The sequence below is a fragment of the Mustela putorius genome, unplaced genomic scaffold (genome assembly GCF_011764305.1).
Source record: "Mustela putorius furo isolate JIRA1106 unplaced genomic scaffold, ASM1176430v1.1 tig00000561_pilon_pilon_pilon, whole genome shotgun sequence".
In the NCBI taxonomy this organism is placed as follows: Eukaryota; Metazoa; Chordata; class Mammalia; order Carnivora; family Mustelidae; genus Mustela; species Mustela putorius.
The window spans coordinates 1,060,794-1,073,628 of NW_025421415.1; the positions used below are offsets into that span (position 1 = coordinate 1,060,794).

The following is a 12,835-nucleotide window of genomic DNA, read 5'->3' on the forward strand; positions in this document are numbered from 1 at the left end:
GAATCTACGTGATTGACTTTGAGCTCATTATTTTTCTATAAAACCTAGTTTCCATCATCTGTAAGGGGAGAGTACTGATAGTACTTGTTCAGGTGCTCCTTAAGGGGATTAAGATCATTGATGCAACTTTCTCAGCAGTAGCAAGTGCTTAATAAATACTAGCTATTTTATCCAGTAAGTGTTTACTTAATATCTCCATCTGAATGAAGTACCTGCATTTTGGCTATTTGGGGCTTCTATGATAAAATGGGTGTGAACTTGACTAGATAAATGGGTTTACCAGAAGGATTTCCTCGAAGAACACTGCCCTTGAGTGTTGGAGCCCTGGGGCTCTTGGAGATCTGGGGCTGAGAGTTTATCGTGGGGTTGAGGTGGGGGGGGCGCTTCTAGTTAAAATCAATTTGTATTCAGCCAAGAAAAGTTCAGAACTACAAACGGGTCTTGTCAAGAAATGAGCTAGAGAACTTTAAAGGAGCCTGGGGACAAAGAACAGAAGGGTGCCAGAAATGTGGGACTTGCTTAGGGAAAGAAGTTATTTCCACCCACAAGAACTTTGCGGAGAACTTTGTAAGAACTTTGAATATGTTGTAGACTAAAGGAAGTCATAAACAATGAAGAAAAATCACAGAGAATACAAATGTGATCATAGTTGAAGGAACAGGGGTGGGCCAGCCAGGCGTCAGTGAGGGTTTGACCACTCAGTGGAAGAAAGGAGTTAGTCGAAGCAAATGGGAGATATAAGTGGGTAAGTTTCATTCAATAAATATTTGTTCAGTCTCTACTTTGTGTCAGGCCCTGACGCAATGGATTGAGATCAGGAAAATAGAAGGAAATTGCCTACAATGATGCCCAGAGTTTGGACTTTGATGACTTCAGATACTGCTGCTTTGCTTAACCGAGATCTTAGAGGAGATGTAGGTTTGGGGAAAGTGAACTTCTTTGGGGGTGTGTTGTCTTTGAGGTACTTTTGGACATCCAACATGAAAATACGAAAGCAAGTCAGAACTAGATATTGTATCATTATAGAAATGCAAACATGCTCTCCCTTCAAACCATGACTGTTCATGAAAGCGTCAGAGAACAAACAGATTAGTTTGTGAAGGACAAGTCCCGGGTAAAACTAATCTCTCAGGTGAAAATGAAGTTAAGAAGTCTGGTAGATGGAAAGAGTCTCAGTAAGAAGTAAAGATATTTCTGAACGAAAAGGAAGGGAAGGTTGCATGTATTTGGAAATAAAGACTGAAAGCTCTTTTCTTGGGGAAGTAGGAAATTAAGCCCTCGGGGTGTTATCAACAGGAAAGTCAAAGATTGCTGGTCAAGGAAATGGTACATGTTTGGAAAACAAATGCGATGAGTAAGGGGTAATGACTCAAAGTTGGAGATCATGAATTTACAGGGAAGCCAACCAAAGAAAGTATCCATTTTTTCAGCCATGAGGCCTCACACAGATGATTGGATTCATTCAGAACTAGGGATTGTTGACAGGTGTAAGAGAAAGTTAAGGGGCAGGGGCTTTCAAAAATCAGTTTAAAGGACTAGTGAGACAGGCACAAATTGGGAGATACAGATGCGATGATAATGGTAAAAGGAGAAAGTCAAAGAAGGAAGCCTAAGTTACAAAAATGATATTAACTATTAGTAATATTGGCATTAAAGATTTTATTTCTTTATTTGACAGAGATCACAGGCGGAGAAGCAGGCAAAGAGAGAGGGGGAAGCAGGCTCCCCACTGAGCAGAGAGCCCAACACTGGGCTTGATCCCAGGACCCCGAGATGACCTGAGCCAAAGGCAGAGGCTTAACCCACTGAGCCACCCAGGGACCACCTCTGCTGTTTATTTCTAAGTAAATTGCATGTTCTATTTTTCGAGGTGTCAATTTTAGACATCATCTACTCTTTTTTGTGGCAAATGGACATCTTGGCCATCTGTCTTACTCAACCTTTTGCGCAGCCCCCCCTCCCCAGTGTAATTAGGTTAACAATTCCCAGTTAAAACAGTATTTAATACTTGGAATATTGTGCCTATACAAATATTGTTTGTCTACAGAAAGTTGTAGTATATTTAATGATTTTTTTTTCTTTTTTTAAAAAAAAGTTTTTTGGGGATTTGCTTTGTGGTTTTTTGGTTTGATTTAAATTCAAGTTAGTTAAAATATAGTATGTTATTAATTTCGGGGTAGAATTCAGTGATTCATCAGTTGCATGTAACAGTCAGTGCTCATTACGTCATGTGCCCTCCTGAATGCCTATTCCCCAGTTATCCCCATCCCCAGCCCACCTCCCTAAACTTTATTTTTCAGAACAATATTAGATTTATGGAATCTTGTGAAAGTAGTATATATAGAGTTCCCCTCTCCATCTCCTTCACTCATTATTAACATCTTCCATTAATATATACATCGGTTAGAATTAATGTAGTAATTATGCTGTTGTTAAATAGAGTGCATTATCTATTCACATTTCTTAGCTTTTGCCTTAATGTCCTTTTTCTGTTCCAAGATGCAGTCCAGGATGCCACATTACATTTAGTCTTCTTGTCTCCTGCTCTTCTTGGTTGTGACAGCTTCTCAGACTTCCCTTGCTTTCAGTGATTTCCTACTTTTTTCCCGAGGTAAAACATGCCTTGATTTTTTCATTTGGTTGGTGCGTTTCTTAAAATGTATTGCTAATCTTCATGCCTTCAAATAGTCTCTTCGTCCGTCTTCCCGTCTTCCCACATCCAGGTTATCTAGCCTGATTGTTTTCCGTAAGCAAAGTCTCCTGGGACCTTCTGTTTTCCCTGGACCTGTTATCTAATTGGATGTCCCTTGCTTTTGATTTTGGAAGTACCTTTAGCTTTCTCCTGGGGTTTATTTCCTACATCCTGGGTCTTGTGCCTTCCTCTTTCTTCACTTACGCTCCTCTGTTGGTGTAGTATATTTTGCAGTACTTTTGTAGGTTGAAAAGAAGATCTGTTAGAAAACATTGTGAAGACAGCTTTCAAAATGTCTGTTGCTGGAAAGAGGTTGCTCTAGTCTGGACCTTTTCATACCTGGCCCACAGTGGTAATTCTGAGGATTCCCTTTGCTTCTCCCTAGGTTTTACCTCCTGTTCTCGATAGCCCATGCCTTCCTCTTTCTTGGTTGAGCCCTCATTTTGGTGGATATACAGAGTATCCTGGAAATGGATACATAGAAGCCATACTTCGAGACTTTATTTTACCTTAGTTTTTCAATGATAATTTAACTGAGTATATGTTGAAAATCATTTCCTCTAAAATTTCGAAGACGTGGCCTCATTGTCTTCTAGCTTCCAGTGTTGCCGCTGAGAATTCCAAAGCCATTCTGTTTTCTGATCTTTTGCGTGTAAGCTGTTTCCCACCCCCACACTGCCCACCCCTCTGGAATCTGTAGGATCTTTTATCGCCAGTGTTCTGAAATCTTACAGAGATTTGCTGTTGTGTATGTCTGTTTTCATCCAGTGTGGGTGCTTTCAATCTGGAAACATGACATTCAGTTCTGGAAATTTGCTTGAGCTGTTTTGCTCATGATGTCTTCCCTTCTGTATTCGTCTTCTCCTTCTGGAAGACCCATCGTGGATATTGGATGTCCTGGACTAGGGCCATTGTTTTTCTTATATTCTGTCCCTGTCATTTGTTCCTACTCTCTGATTGTACTTTTTAAATTTCTGACCATTTCTATTTTTAAGTCCTCTATCGCTCTGAGAATATTAGTGACAGTTTACTTTTAAAATTATTTTCTTACTTTTCTGTTTTTCTGTTTCCTCAAAATTATTTTCCTATTTTGGTCTCTCTTCCATGTTAGATGGTTTCCTCAGACATCTGTTGATTTTTTGGATATCTCTTCCTGTTTAGCAATGGGAATTGAAAGCTAATTAGATGGTCTGAGCATAGTCATGGGACCTGTGAAATTTGAGAGTCACTGAAGAGTGGTATCATTGGGCTCTTTGTAGGGAACTTCAAATGTGGGTGTCTCCAGGTTTTTCTTCTTGGGCTGCTCAGATTGCCCAGAGAATACCTTTCCTGTGTCCTGCCTGGAAGGTAAAGGTACACAGCTGCAAGCCTCTGTACGCGTTCAGCACTCATCATTCCAGATGTGTATCATCATCAAAGCCCAGACCCCAGCTGTTTGGGGGTAAAAGTTTTCATGCCCTCAGCCAGGCTATCAACTTTCAGTGCAAAGACTCTCTTTTACCCTCTTTTGTGGACATACTCTCCAGAACAGCGTGGAGCTGGGGAGGGGCCTAAGGCATCTTTTGATTCTCAGCTTTCCCTCCATCTCAGCTTTCCCTCCATTTTCCTTATTTTAGCCAGCTACCTCCCATTCTAGAGGTACCCGCTCTTCCCTATTCCTTGTTACTGGGCCTTTTGACTTGTGCTGTGTAAATGAGGTTGGTTTTCAGCTTCCTCATTTAAATTTGGCTTTTTCTTGTTTGCTAAAACAGTTACTTCTCATCCATCTGCTTTCTAGCTTACAAAAATCTTGTTGCTGTTCCCTCTCTTCCTGTTTTCCCTATTTTTATGGGTTTAAAAAAAAAAAAAAGGTAAAGGAAAAGTTCCTTGTCTTATATTGAGGCTGGAGGAAGAAGTGAAATTAGTCATGGATATTCAGTTTGCTATCCTAACTCAGAAATCTCTACATGGGGTTTTTTAACAGCAACATTATATTCATAGTATAGATACACTAACATTTTTAAATCCATAACATGATAGAAACATGATAGAATTTGTTTCCAAATTTTTGCCATCACATTCTTGTACATACCTTTCCTAACCTGCACATAAAGAACTACTTTTAAAAGTGAAATTTCTTTTTTATTTCTTTTCTTTTTTTCTTTATTTTGTGGTGTTGTTATCATCATCATCAACGACATCATCGTCGTAGTCATGTTAAATGCTAAAATAATGCAGAGCACCTTGTGGCTCAGTCAGTTAAGTGTCTGACTTGGTTTCAGCTTAGGTCCTGATCTCCAGGTTGTGAGATGGAGCCCCAGGGAGCCCCAGCAGGGAGTCCAAGATGCTTTCCTTTTCCCTCTCAGTTGGCCCCTCTCCTGGCTCATGTGCACTCTCTCTCTCTATCTCTAAATATAAACAAATAAAATCTTTAAATAAATACTTAAATAATACCTTGTCTTATTTTTTAATTCTTTTTTAAGTTTTTACTTAAATTCTAGTTTGTTAACACAGAAGTGAGATTTCTAGACTGACTGTGTCCCTTTGGAACTGTAATAGCTACTGTCAGCTTGTCGTTGTTCCGAGATGGTCCCAATGTACGGACTTACCAATAGTACTTACTTCCCCACATCTAATAGTACTTACTTCCCCACATCCTTTCCGATACTGGAATAACCTTTGAAATTTTGCCAATCTATAAGTTGCAAAGTGATACCTCATGATTCAATCTGCGTTGCCTTGATTACCACTGGATTTGAGCATCTCTGGTGGCTAGCCTCCGGGATGGCTCCATTTAATTTCCTGCCTCCTGAGACTTAAGCCACTGTATAGTCTCTTCCCTCATGGAATGAAGCCAACCTGGGTAACCAGTAGCATGTTACAAAAACGATGGAGTATGACTTCTGAGGGTAAGCAATAGAAAGTCATGGTGGTCTCTCCCTTGAGCTTGTGCAGATTTCTTGCCTTTGGGGGAAGCCAGCCTCCCTGTCTTCAGGACATTTAGAGAGACTGATGGAGAAGTCCAAGTTGCCAGGGATAGAGGTCTCCCACCAACGACCAACAGTAACTTGCCTGGCATGTGAGTGAACCAACTTGTGGCCTAGTAAGTAGAGTCTGAAAATGACTGAGTCTTGGTGGACATTTTGACAATGGCCTAAGCTGCTCCCAGATTCCTGACCCACAGAAACTGTGGGAGAGAATAAGTATGTATTGCTTTAAGAAGCTAAATTTGGGGTAATTTGTTATGTGTTCATAGATAATTCATGCAGACTTTTGGGTTTATTAGCATTCTTCTGGGAAATACCTGTTCAAACTGTGTCCATTTCTTATTCTTCCCTTAAGAAAATATGTATTCTTTCATATAAAATACACATTAATCCTTTGTTATACATGTTGAAATATTTTTCTCTTTTATTAAATGTTTTTTAAACTTAGCAGTCTTTGGTTTACACTGCAGTTGACCTTTGAACAACGTGTGTTTGAACTGTGCGGGTCCACTACCATGTGGGGTTTTTTTACAGTACCGTATGTGTATTTTCTTTTATGATTGTAACAATATTTTCTCTTCTGGAACTTACTTTATTGTAGGAATAGAGTACATAATACATCTAACATAGAAAGTACGTGTTAATTGAAGGTTTGTGTTTTGGGTAATGCTTCTGGTCAGTTGTAAGCTATTAATAGTAAAGTTTTGGGGGAGTCAAAAGTTATACATGGATTTTCAACTGCAAGGGGGAGGGGGCCAGTGCCTGGACCCCACTTTTATTCAAGTGTCAAGTGTAATTTTAAATCCTTATATAGTCTAAAAGATCTTTCCATTAATGCCTTTGACATTTTGTATATTGCAATTAGAAGACGTTGTCCACATTAAGGTTTTATAGCTTTAGTTTTTCATAGAGATTTTTTACTATATATGGAATTCATTTTTAAAACCCATTTTATTTTTCTTTCAAATGGATAGCCAGTTATCCATAAACTATATATTATACCTTTTATTTAAACACCACTTATTTTTAACATATAATAAAATTTTACAATTTAAACATTTATGAAAACTACATAAACACCATATATTGAATACTTTTTTTTTTTTACCCCCATGAGTTTGAAATAACACAGTTGTTCCATACTATGTTGCCATATAGTCAGGGTTATGCTTCTGCATTAGTTGGTTCCCTTGATCATTTGTCTCATCTGTTCCAGGATCACACTGATTTCATTACAGACTGTCCCTGACTTACAGTGGTTTAACTCGAGATTTTGGGACTTTACAGTGCTGCAAAAGTGGTTCCTACTGCGTAGAAACTATTCTTTAAGTTTTGAATTTGCCTCTTCTTTCCAGTGACGTGACATCCAGTAGCCTGGGTGACGCTGGGCAGCTGCAGGCAATCAGAAGGGTAAACAACTGACACACTTACAACAATCTTTTTTTTTTTTTTTTTTTTACATTCAGTACAATATTCAATAAATTACATGAGATACTCAACAGTTGTTTTCTAAAATGGGCTTTGTGTTTGATGATTTTGCTCTAATAGAGACCAACAGAAGCATGGAGACAACTGAGCGTGTCTGAGGTTGGCTAAGCTAAGCCACGATGTTCAGTAGGTTAGGCTTATGAAGTCCATTTTTTAAAAAATATTTTTTATGTATTTATTTGACAGAGAGATCACAAGTAGGCAGAGAGGCAGGCAGAGAGGGGGAAGCAGGCTCCCTGCCGAGCAGAAAGCCTGATGCGGGCCTAGATCCCAGGACCCTGGGATCGTGACCTGAGCTGAAGGCAGAGGCTTTAACCCACTGAGCCACCCAGACACCCCTATTAAGTCCACTTTTTTACTTCATGTTATTTTCAACTTACAGTGGGTTTATTGGGACAAAACCCCATCATAAGCCAAGGAAGATCTGTATTATGGCTTTATATATTTTGATGTCATATAAATTAACTTATCCCCTCATTCATTTTTCTTCTTGTTCAAACTTGCCCTGACTATTCATTCTTCAAATGAATTTTAGAATGTACTTGTCACTTTTCTTAACCTGTTGGGGTTGTAATTGTATTCTCTTAATAAATCATGTTGGTGAAAACCCCTACCTTTAAAATATTGATTTTTGAGGTACCTGGGTGGCTCAGTGGGTTAAGCCTCTGCCTTTGGCTCAGGTCATGATCCCAGGTTCCTGGGATCGAGCCCCACATTGGGCTCTCTGCTCGGCAGGGAGTCTGCTTCCTCCTCTCTCTCTGCCTGCCTCGCTGCCTACTTGTGATCTCTCTCTCTCTCTCTGTCAAATAAATAAATAAAATCTTTAAAAAAATATATTGATTCTTCCTATCCAGTAATGTGATATAGCTATTTTCAGATCTTCTTTTATGTCCCTTAATGAAGTTTTTTAGGTTTCTTCAGAAGGTCTTGAATGTTTGTCATAAAGTTTATCCTTAGACATTATGAGGCTTAAGTGTTAAAGAAATTGTTCGGTTTTTCATGTTATTTTTTAACTGATAAATGTTGGTGTGTAAGAAGTCTGTTTTATAGGAAATCTATTGAGTAGTATACATTGATTTAGTATATGGCACCTTACAAAACTTTTATTAATTCTAATCATTTTTTAGTTGACTCAGTTCTGTGTAGATCACTTCATCTACAAACAGCTTTAGTATTCTGTCTTCCTACCCAGTATCTGTACCTCTTAGGTCTTTTGCTTGTCCTATTTCACAGGTGAGGGCCTCCAGCAAAATGTGAAAGAATAATTGTGGTTAAGAGGTGCCTGGGTGGCTCAGTTGGCTAAGCATCAGACTTGGTTTTGGCTCAGGTCATGATCTCAGGGTGGTGAGATGGAGCCCCGTGTTGGGCTCAGTGCAGAGTCTGCTTGAGATTCTGTCCCTCTCCTTCTTCCCCTACCCCTTGCTCATGCTCAGTCTCTCTCTAGGAAATAAATAAATAAAATATTTTTTTAAATAGTTGTAATAAAATTATCGGCACTGTTAATAATGTTTTCTCAGAGGAAGCTGAGTAGGATATTTGCTTTGGGATTATGGTAGCTAAACTTTATTAACTTAAAAATGTTTCTTGCTACTTCTAGCCTGCTAAGGATTGCTAGGAAGAGGCAGACTGATGTACTAATGGTTTTTTAGGATTCACTGAGATATTCATTTATTTTTCTAATAGGGCAATGTTGAGAAGTACATGATCAGATCTCCTAATGTTTAGCCATCTTTATATTCCTGGGATAAATTTATTTGGTCATGATGTATTAGTCGTACAATCGAATGTTGAATATGTAATATACATTCCTGACAGATTTTGCTCTGAACTTCTAATATAGGGGCACCTGGGTGGCTTAGTCATAAAGCATGCAACTTTTGATCTCGGGGTTGAAAAGCAATATAAGTTGATATTTAGAGCAATTTATCATTAAATTTGTTGAAATACGTTTGTACCCAATATTAGGTAAATGTGGCATTTTTAGTATAAGGATTTTATACCCAGATTCTAGCAGAATTTTATTATTTTGCTGATGTAAATTTTTTGCTTCTATTAGCAGATACTAACTGTTCAGTGTCTTACATAGGTATTCATCTTGTATTTTTGTTAAGGTTCTGAGAAGAAATCTAGCTAGCTTGTCTCAGAGAGTAGATTCAGTCTAAAAGTTGTATAGGCACAACACAATAATACATTTGCCATGGTCTCTGTAGCACTATTCTTTTCTCCCCTTCTTAGGGGTCACTCACAGAACTTGGATAGAAATTTAGCTCTTCTAACTATTAGGTAGTAATTTCATAGTATTTATTTCCTCTGAGCCTCAATTATGCCTCTGTAATCATTGAAATAATAACAGTCCCACTTATGGCTGAGAGCTTACATAGATTTTCAGCAAGGCGAAAGTAAAGTACACACTGCTATTAGTAGAATACAACAAATATTGTTACTAATACTCACATTAATGCATTTAATTATATATTATGTGATAATAGATAATTTTGTAATAATGTAATTAATATTAGTAGGATCCAAAAATTAGAATGCAACAAACAGGCTTCACTCGGACCATCTGTCAGATCTTCATAGATCCACACATTTCTGCCTTTTAAGTTCAAATAAGTGAGCCATGCCAGACAAAAAGGTATATGCCAAGCTATCAGCAGACTTTGGGGAAAGGAAGGTATAGAAAGCATTTTAAAAGCTCAGTCAGGGGGCAGCTGGGAGGCTCAGTCAGTGAAGCACCTGCCTTCAGCTCAGGTCATGATCCCAGGGTCCTGGGATGGAGCCCAATATCGGGCTCCCTGCTCAGAGGCGAGTCGGCTTCTCCCTTTCTCCTGCCCCTGCTCTCTCTCTTTCTCTCTCCATCACTCTAATAAATAAAATCTTTAAAAAAAAAATAAAAATAAAAGCTAATCAGCAATCACTAGCGAAAGGACTTTATGATTACATAGTCCTGTGTTACATTACCCACTGAGACTTTTTTTTAAAAGACTTTATTTTTAATCTCTGAACACAACATGGGGCTCTGACAATCCCAAGGTCAAGTCATACGCTCCACCGACAGCCAGCCAGGCACACCTAACCACTGAGACTTCTAACAAGTTGTTTCAACCAATCTGGAAATTGTTTTTGGTCTTCTGCCATCAGCAGCCATTACTATTTTATTTTATTTACTTTTTAAACTTTAAGACTCACCATTTTTTAATTTTAATTTTTAAATTTTATTTATTTATTTATTTATTAAAGTAATCTCTGCTCCCAGTGTGAGTTGTGCCCTCTTCTGACCGAGGATTCTTATTCTAACAATAAAATACAGGAGCACTCCTCCTTAGTCCTTTCCAGTCCTACTGCAGGTAACACTTCTTCGTGGGGTTATTAGAAAGCTTCGTACTGAAACATGCTTGTAACAGTATCTGCTACAGTAACTGCTGCATTCTACTGTTTTTGTAAAGATGGAATATTCTAATGCTCCTATAAAGCTTTCAAGAAAAATGTGCAGGCAACAGGCCAAGCAGTGGATTAAAAAAAAAAAAAAGTTTTTTTTTTTTTTTTAAGCTACACGCTGAGCAGTAGAAAAGAGGAAGAGAGGGTCTGGTCACAGAGCACAGCTCTCTGCTGAAGCAAGGAGTTCTGAGTGGCAAATCCTGGAGTTGCAAGTGTGTGGACAGGGAGGATGGCTCTTCAGACGAGGCTAAGGGAAGAAGACTCTGCGGGTCCCCATCAGGCAAGTTCTTAAAGCAAAGGACAGGATTCGTCCTCTTCTCCAGGACTTAGGGACTCGGCGTCAGCTTTAGAGGTGACCAAGTTGCAATGTACCCTGGCTCAAGAGCAAGCTGAGTTAGAAGCAGTTGTACGCCTGCAGCCCTAAAGATCACTGGCCCACAAGTCACCTCCAAGTTTCTGTTCTGCTCCAAGCTCCGACCTAAGGAAGAAACTCAAGAGTTTCCAAAGGTAACCTGATCAAGTTTCCTGAATTGAGACACTTCATCTTTTAGGTTAACTTTCAGGTTATTTGGTCCTGGCCTGACATTTGAAAGAAAAAGAAAACAGGCCTTAAAAATGAATTCCACAGATAGTAAAAAATCTCTGGGAAAAACTAAAGCTATAAAACCTGAATGTGGACAAAGTCTTCTCATTACAGTATACAGTTAACAGTTAAAACACGCAGCTGCTCAGAGGCAGCATTTTTTAAAAACTGGAGCCAGAAGCCAGAGAGTGCGTCTCCGGGACCCGCTGACGTTCGGGTTCTGTATTACAAACACCATTCCCAGCTCCGTCGGCCAACTGAGAACGAGACGCCGACCTTGGACTCAAAGGCAAATAGAAAAAAGTCTTGGTACAAGTTGGAGGGTTCACTGCTGTTAATGCTAGTCCAGAGTTAAAAGACGAAAATCCTAATCTCGGGAAGAGAAGGCGCTCCATGCTTTTCAGCTCCCCGCCGTCCTGCACATCGCTCAGGGTAGCGTCTGGCGAAATGCAAACGCAGCGCCCGCCGGCGCCCGAAGGCCACGGAGCGCCCGGGTGCGGCCGGGCCCCCGGCGACTGGCGCGGAGGCGCGCACACCCCTTTTCTGCAGACTCACAGGTTTTCAGGCCCCGCCTCCTCCGGGCCCAGCTCCGCTCCGCCACCCTGTGGGCCCCGACCCAGGGGTCCCCAGCCCCGCGCCCTCCGCCGTCGCGCCCCCGGCACCCGCCCCGAGCCCCCAGGGAGAGCGGCGCGCGGCGGGGGCGGTGGCGGCGCCTCCGGTCCGCGCGGCGCAGCGTCTGGGTCCCGGGGGCGCAGGGCAGGGAGGCGGGGCGCTCGGCCGGGGGCGGAGCTGCGGCCGCGAGCCCGCCCCCCGCTCGCCCTCCGCCGGCCGGCTGGAGCGGCCATGGAGGTCTACATCCCGTCCTTTCGCTACGAGGAGAGCGACCTGGAGCGGGGATACACGGTAGGCGCGAGCCGCGGCCGGACAGGGCCCCCGAGGCGGGACCGCGGCTGCTGAGCGCGGAGGTGTCCCCGGCCGCCGCCGGCCCTACGCGGGGTGTCCCCTGGCTGCCCTCCCTTCCGCGGGGCCTGAGGCTGGGCTGCGCCCCGGCGCGGTTGTCAGGGAGACGCCCCCACCCCCATCTGCCCCTCGCCCGAGCTCGGCGGCCGCGGGCGCCCGGGGCTCCGCCGGTTCGCTCCCTTCCCCCTCCCGGCCTCGGGGCAGCAGCGGCGGGACTCAAGCCCCGGCTCGCGACGCTCGCCGTTCTCTCCGCCGCCCGCCCTCTGCAGCCCGGGGTGGGCTGCGTCCGCGTCTGGCCCAGCTGCCCCCGCTGCCCAGGCAGGAGTGGCCGCGCCGCGCATAGATGTTGGCTTCCAAGTTCTGTGGGATTCATTCAGATGGAAAACATGCTAATCCAAAAAAAAAAAAAAAAAAAAAAATCATCATTTGCAGCCCTTTATTAGCCAGAGTGAACACATGCGTTGCTTTGAGATGGCTTCCAAAGTTTTTGTTGTTGTTGTTGTTGTTGTTGTTGTTGTTTCCTAGTTCTGGTAGGCCATGAAAGGACATAATCAGCTGCTTATTGCGCACCTGTTCCATACCTAAGCGGGATCCCTGAGAACTAAGAACAGGGCCCCTGATCTCCAGAGTGGAAGAGAGGGTCGGGATGGTGAAGACCAGGGCCTGGGACCTTTGCGCGAGTTAGCAAGTAAACTGTAGGTGGTT

The 12,835-nt window shown here is 42.0% G+C and overlaps 1 protein-coding gene across 1 annotated transcript in view; it reads left to right on the forward strand.

Annotated features, from left to right (window-relative positions):
- Nucleotides 1-11,940: 11,940 nt before the first annotated feature.
- The window catches only part of SNX24 (sorting nexin 24), a 157,913-nt gene continuing 157,018 nt past the window's right edge, over nucleotides 11,941-12,835 (forward strand). Inside the window, exon 1 of the mRNA XM_045081416.1 lies at nucleotides 11,941-12,073. Within this exon, the coding sequence (XP_044937351.1) occupies nucleotides 12,014-12,073 (60 nt within the window). The 5' untranslated portion in view covers nucleotides 11,941-12,013. The remainder of the gene's footprint in view (nucleotides 12,074-12,835) is intronic.